At 42.5% G+C, this 7,184-nt stretch overlaps 1 protein-coding gene across 1 annotated transcript in view; it reads right to left on the reverse strand.

Annotated features, from left to right (window-relative positions):
• GREB1L (growth regulation by estrogen in breast cancer-like) overlaps positions 1 to 7,184 on the reverse strand; it is a 184,195-nt gene that overhangs the window by 93,770 nt on the left and 83,241 nt on the right. The window contains exons 8-11 of the mRNA XM_011957773.1: positions 5,681 to 5,797; positions 4,942 to 5,061; positions 3,792 to 3,929; positions 928 to 1,113 (exon numbers count right to left, since the gene is read on the reverse strand). Coding sequence (XP_011813163.1) covers positions 928 to 1,113; positions 3,792 to 3,929; positions 4,942 to 5,061; positions 5,681 to 5,797 — 561 coding nt within the window. The remainder of the gene's footprint in view (positions 1 to 927; positions 1,114 to 3,791; positions 3,930 to 4,941; positions 5,062 to 5,680; positions 5,798 to 7,184) is intronic.

Below are 7,184 nucleotides of genomic sequence, written 5' to 3' on the forward strand. Positions count from 1 at the left end.
CCGGCTAATTTAGTATTTTCAGTAGAGATGGGGTTTCTCCATGTTGGTCAGGCTGGTCTCGAACTCCCCACCTCAGGTGATCCGCCCACCTCGGCCTCCCAAAGTGCTGGGATTATGGGCACGAGCCACCATGCCTGGCCACATCTCAAATATTTTTCTAAGTAAATCAGTGGCTTGAAGTCCTAGAGTGAGTGTATAATTAGATGGCCTACTGCCATTTGCAAAATAAAGGACATTTCGATGTAAATGCTGCTGAGCCACTCTAGTATTGTCAGGGCACCTGCATACACCCACTTTGAGGCTTAGGAGGATATATCAGATAGAGGAAGTGAAGGGTTCGTGACCTACATATCCCCCTTACCCTATAACTTAGAGACCTTCCAGGGAGGTCCATGGTTATGACCTCAATGACGGAAACCACGATGGGACTCCATCAAAGGGGTGTAGCTGGAGAAGAAAAAAATGGGTGTAGGGCCAGCGGATAAACAAGATAAAAAGGCTAAATGGAAAACTGGAAAATAATTGTTTAAGACAATGGCCGTGTTTACATTCCAGATGGTAGGTGCACTTTCAGAAAGGAGGCCTAGCCAAGCTCCCCAGGGAAGGGGTGCTCAAGGTACAACCCTTTAAGGTTTTGCCTACCTTAACTACTTTGGAGACCTTTGGAGCATCATGAGACTGGACACTAGGTGGTGCAATTCATCTCCTCTAGGACCCAAAGAAGCAAAGAGGAAAGGAAAGGAGTAGAAAAGAAATGAAGGAGAGGAAAGGCAAAAGTTATAGAGAATGCGGATGAAGGGAAAGAACATCAGAAGTGAAAGAAGAAAAATAAGAGATAGGAGGATAAACGTGAGAAAGAAAGAAAAAGTACATCACAAAAAACCCTCAAAAGTAGTCACTAGCAAATGATTATGGAAAATGACTTACCCAGCCGCACAAGATACTGTATCGTCAGAAGAATCATGTTTTCCACGCTCAGAAATTGGCTGCCAGTCAACCCTAATTGTTCCAAATCTTTGTTTTCCAACTGTGGAATCTTGTAGCAATTCACCAGCAGAGGACTCACAACAATGTCACCAACATTTCCATAGAAATAGGGTAAAGTGCCATAGCCTGTCCCAATAGAAGCAGGTCAGTGCAGTTCAACATTTCCTTTTATGGTCCAACCAGGTACACTTGCTCAACTAGGATCAAAGATGCTTAACAAAATTCCCTGCCCTCTGAGATAGCTATCAAACAAATCACTCAAATATATCAATCCTAAGGAATTCACTTGGATGCTCCATATTCTATCCTTATATTAAATTAAATGAACAGGAAACAAAACACAGTTGGTCCTCTGTGTCTGTGGGTTCCACGTTCAATCAACCGTGGACTGAAATAGCCACGGGGAAAAAATTCCACAAAGTTGCAAGAAGTGAAACTTGAATTTGCTGTGGGCTGAGCAGTACGCTGAATTCACGTGAATGACGTGATGTGTAGGCACTGTAATAAGTATTAAAAGCAATGGAGAGGTGGTTTAACGTATATGGGAGGATGTGCATAGGTTATATGCAATTACTGTGCCATTTTATATGAGGGACTTGAGGATATTCGATTTGATATGGGAGGGGGCCTGGAATCAATCCCCCAGGGATACTAAGGGACAACTGTACTCATATTATCTCTGTTTCTCATGGAAGGGACATGTTAATATTTTGCCAGAAGATTGATGAGTTTGCAAAACATGTCTGTATCCTCTGTAAAACCGCAATGATAAAATATTTCTGATAAAGTCCCTGATCAAGTTTATTTTCAGATAAGAAATCAGAAAACAACAAATGACAATATGGCTGGGCACAGTGGCTCACGCCTGTAATCCCAGCACTTTGGGAGGCCGAGGCGGGAGGACCACCTGAGTTCAGGAGTTCAAGACCAGCCTGGCCAACATTTTCGCCTTTAGGAGAGGCGAAACCCAGCTTCTACTAAAAGCACAAAAATTAGCCAGGCATGGTGGCATGCAACTACATGGGAGGCTGAGGCAGGAGAATCGCTTGAACCCAGGAGACAGAGGTTGCAGTGAGCTGAGATCGTGCCACCGCACTCCAGCCTGAGTGACAGAGCGAGACTCCATCTCAAAAACAAAAAAACCAACCAGGCGTGGTGTGGCTCCCGCCTGTAATCCCAGCACTTTGGGAGGCCAAGGCAGGCAGATTGCTTGAGATAAGGAGTTTGAGACCAGCCTGGCCAACATGATGAAACCCTGTCTCTACTAAAAATACAAAAATAAGCTGAGCATGGTGGTGCACACCTGTAATTTCAGCTACTCAGGAGGCAGAAGAATCACTTGAACCCAGCAGGCAGAGCGTGCAGTGAGCAGATTGTGCCATTGCACTCCAGCCTGAGTGACAGAGCGAGACTCTGTCTCAAAAAACAACAAAAAACAAAAACAGAAACAAACATCAATACATGTTTCACTTCCTGAGATTTCCTTTCCTTTCCCCTTTCCTTTCCCCTTTCTTTTCCTTTCCGACACTATCCACCTGGAGATCTTACTGAGATTTTCTTAAAAAAAAAAAAAAGTAAACTAAATTTATTAACAGCAAGATTCTACTAGTTTCAGGCACTTGGAGATCCCTGCTCCTTTGTTATCTTAGCTATTTTTGTGAGGTTGTCTTCCTAAATGTCAGGAAACAGTCTCAAATTGTTTTAGAAATAGATAGGAAAAAATGTGTCCAAATACGCCCTGTTTTGGTGGTTGATGGAGAGGACAATCCCTCTGTGAGACTTTCTAAAAGGCAGGCACCAAAGGACCAAAGGGTCCCCATGTTCTATGCATCTTTCCAAAGCTTAGTGGCACTATGTTAATGTTCAAAAAGAGCTTCCTAATTCATACAGCATTTAAGCACCTGGGATCCCCTCAGTACCTACAGAACTAGGATTAGCAGACAGAGTAACCAGGCAAAGGACATGACTTCAAGCAAAACCATCCAATTAGGCAGGCTGAGGCCCACCCAAAAAGCAAATAACACTGCATGTAAACACGTCCTAAAGATGTGGGGACCTTAAACACCCTATTTATTTTGTCCTAAAGGTAGAGCGAGCAGTCTCCTTCTGGCCTAGGCCAGCCCTAAACCCAGGAGACTCCTGACATGGGTATGAAAAGCACTAAGTTAGTCCTGGAATGTAGGGACCGCTATATGCCTATATGTCCACTTGTAGACCACCTGGAAGGACTCAGCCTCCTCAAAGATACTAAGGTTCAGACCTGTAACTGTGGGGCCTCTTGGTTCCCTTGAGTAGGGTCTGTCAGCTGGCGTGGCTTGTTTTATTTCTTTGCGGTTTGGCTCCCTTTGACTGGAATGTCCCCTCCCCGACCTTGTCCACTTTGACCAACCTTCAGGACCCAGCTTAACCAAGACCTCTGGGAAGTCTTCTCGGACCCCTCCAGGCAGAGGTAAGCCCTCTCTCAGAGCTCTGAGTTCTGGTTGCTCTTGGTTGTGAACCTCTAAGGAGCTCCCATGTCACGGTGTGCTACAATGGTATCGCCTATGAGTTGTAATGCTTATTTACCAACCCTAGTGGCTCATGGGAGGTGAGACTCCCCCAATAAACAGTGCTCCTTGAGGGCAACAAGACTTTGCCTTATCCTCAGCTCCTAATATAGCATGAAAGAGCAGGCCAATAAAAGCTGAAAGAATCAATAGATGGATGAATATCTTCATGACTATATGAAAAAACACAAACAATGAAATGGAAAAACACTCCTAGATTCCAGCAGACACAGGCAACTTGGAATTCCATTGCCTTACCTATCAGAATTACTGGTCTAACTCCTGAGTTACTCAGCAGGTTTTCAGGAACAATTACAGTTTCCCCTGCAGGAATGGGCCTGGGTTGTAAAATTCCAGTTAGTGGGGTCTGTGGAACTGGGGCAGATAAAAGGGGCTCTGGAAAAAAAAAAGTTTGACAAGAAAGATGACATGTGAAAACTAAATGAAATACAATAGAAAGCAATGCAGTTTTAATACTTTTAATAGAGAAGTATTAGAAATCTAACGGTTTGTTGTGTTTTTCATTAGGTTTATTATGTAAAGTGATAAGTAAAACAAACAAAAGGAGAAAAAAATTAACCATAATCATATTATGTGGCTATAACTACTATTTAGCATTTTGGTGACTTTCCTTCCAGTTGTTTTTTCCATATGCAATATTTTGGATCCTGTTTGGTATTTTAGCTTCCCCCCCGAGATTATCAAAGGCATATATCTGTTCGTTACATACATTTTGAAAGGTGTAGAAAAGTGTGAAGAAGGATGAATTCATCATTAACCAGTACTTCCTACAGGCAACCACAGTGACAGACTGGCATAATTATTTGTGTATATAAGATGTCTATGTAGTCTTTAAAACTATTTATTTAAACAAACATTTAAATAACTCATTTATGTCTCGGAACCAGTTTACTTACAACTGTCTGTGGTTTGTTCAGCAGGGTAGACAAATGTTTGAACTGTGGACACCAAGTGGCTACAGTTAGAGATTCTGAAAGGGAGCCAGTTGGTTTTGGTTTTTCAGGTTTCTAGCCACAGACTGAACCATCCAGGTCAGAAATAATAAGCACGGGTCACATAAAGAACCAGATAACAGCAGGGAAAATCTAACATCACTACTAGCAAAACAAGTCCATATATGCCCTATGATGGTGGGTTGGTAGCATTGTGTCCCATATAATGAATGGCTTTTCAATGCTATGGGCTAAAACTAAGTCAAAGGTTGAATTCAGATCAGTTGTAATGATCTTGTGCGTGAAGGGAAGGCAAACACGATCGTGACAAAACATTAGCTACTATCAATTTCCTCACATAACTCATCTTCAAGAGTTCAGGGAAAGAATGGAAGTAGAAGATATCTCTGTGAATTGAAAACACACTTACGATCCATCTTATGTTAAAATCTTACCCGTTCTTGAAAGAGGACGAACGGTAGGGACAGGTACAACGAAGCCAGGCTGGGGGAGAGGTGACCCGGGATACCATCCCCGGTGTCGTTTCTTTGGTGGCCCAGAAATGAACATGGTAGCTGAAGACAAACAAAAAAACAAAAAAAGAGATAGTCTTGTTCTCAGCCATGTGGATGAAAGCAAAAATGCCAGAGTAACACAGAACCTTTAATTTGATTATACTCAGAAAGTCTAAATCACTCCTTTAGAGGTAAAGTTTAAAAAAAGCCACATTAGTCACCTAACATTACAATAATAGCCACTTAACATCTGTATGTTGCTTTACAGTTCCCAAGTCTATGTAGCTTATTTCATTTGATTCTACCTACAACCTTGTGGTGTTGAAGGGCAAATATTGTTGTTATACCCATTTTGTAAAAGGAGAAAGGAAGGCTCAGATTTGTCTAGGATCACACAACAGACAACTTCGAATCCTGTACTTTGGTCAGCTAAACCCATGGTTTTTCAAGACACTTCCTTAAACATTTGTTTCAACATTATTTCCCAGTTACATCATCCACATAGAATCCCAAGATATTTACTCATTACTGTTCACACCAATTACAAACTTTCAAAACACTGTATGACAAGCTGAGAAAAAACTCCAGAGTATGTTGCCAGATAATTCATTACAAAATCTGGAGCACTTCTAACCCCGGGTAAGTGCATTATTACAAAACTCTATGACAGGTATTGTACCTTGGTCTCCTGATGCATAGCTAGGTCTTGGTGACAAAGAGTAATTCCCTGTGTGGGCTGGAGTGGAGCTGGATGCACTGCCCTTCCCTCCATGGCTACTGTTTCCATTAGCAGCATCTGTAAAACACAAGGAGAGGAGTACTCAGAACAGAGGCTGGGCGGGGCACTGCTTTCTGGGATGCTGGAACCATCTGATAGACCTCACACTCTAGGATTCCAAGAAACCTCATGGATAGGACCCAGTCCAGTTACATAAAACCAACTGCAACTGTCAGAGGAAGAGCTTCATTAAAATTAAATGTCACTTAGAAACAGTTTCCTAGGACCCCAAGAGATCTTCTGGAATCATTTCAGTAAAGTCTTTGGAGATGATGGGTGGAAGCAAGGGAAAAAAATACTTATATATATATATATTCTTAACTTTGCGTCATGGAAAGTTTCAAACATACAGAAAAGTAGAGAGAATAGGATAATGAACATCTACATACCCACCATCCAATTTCAACATTTACCAACACAGCCCATCTTGCTTTATCCACCCTTACTTCCGCCCCCTCCACATATGTACAAGCACGCTGTGAATTATTTTGAAGAAAACCCGTATCATTTTGTACATAAATACTTCTGTGTGCTTCTTTATTTATTTAATTTTTTTGAGACGGAGTCTCACTGTGTCACCCAGGCTGGAGTGCAATGGCGTGATCTTGGCTCACTGCAAGCTCCGCCTCCCGGGTTCATGCCACTCTCCTGCCTCAGCCTCCCAAGTAGCTGGGACTACTGGCACCCGCCACCACACCTGACTAATTTTTTGTGTCTTTTTTAGTAGAGATGGGGTTTCACCGTGTTGGCCAGGATGGTCTTGATCTCCTGACCTCATGATCCGCCCGCCTCGGCCTCCCAAAGTGTTGGGATTACAGATGTGATTTTTTTTTTTTTTTTTTGAGACAAGGTCTCACAGTCACCCAGGCTAAAGTGCAGTGGCAGGCTCAGAGCTCACCGCAGCTTTGAATTCCTAGGTGCGAACGATTCTCCTGCTTCAGCCTCTCAAACAGCTGGGACTACAGGAGTGTGCCATCACACCTGGCTAATTTTTAAAGTTTTTTTTTTTTTTTTTTTTTTTTAATGAGACAGGGTCTTGCTATGTTGTCCAGACTGGTCTCGAGCTCCTGGCATCAAGCAATCCTTCCATCTTGGTTTCCCAAAGTGTTGGGATTACAGGTGTGAGCAACCATGCCTGGTCTTAATGTATTTGTTTCTAAAATAAAAAGACTCTTTTAAAAATAACTGTAATATCATTACTATCCTTAAAATTAACAATCATTAATACTTTCTTTTTTCCTTCTTCTTTGAAACAGGGTCTCACTCCATCATCCAGGCTGGAGTGCAGTGGTGCAATCACAGCTCACTGCAGTCTTGACTTCTGGGCTCAGACAGTCCTCCCACCTCAGCCTGCCAAGTAGCTGGGGCTATGGGCATGTGTCACCACAGCTGGCTAATTTTTGTA

This window comes from Colobus angolensis, unplaced genomic scaffold (genome assembly GCF_000951035.1).
Source record: "Colobus angolensis palliatus isolate OR3802 unplaced genomic scaffold, Cang.pa_1.0 Scaffold45, whole genome shotgun sequence".
Lineage (NCBI taxonomy): Eukaryota > Metazoa > Chordata > Mammalia > Primates > Cercopithecidae > Colobus > Colobus angolensis.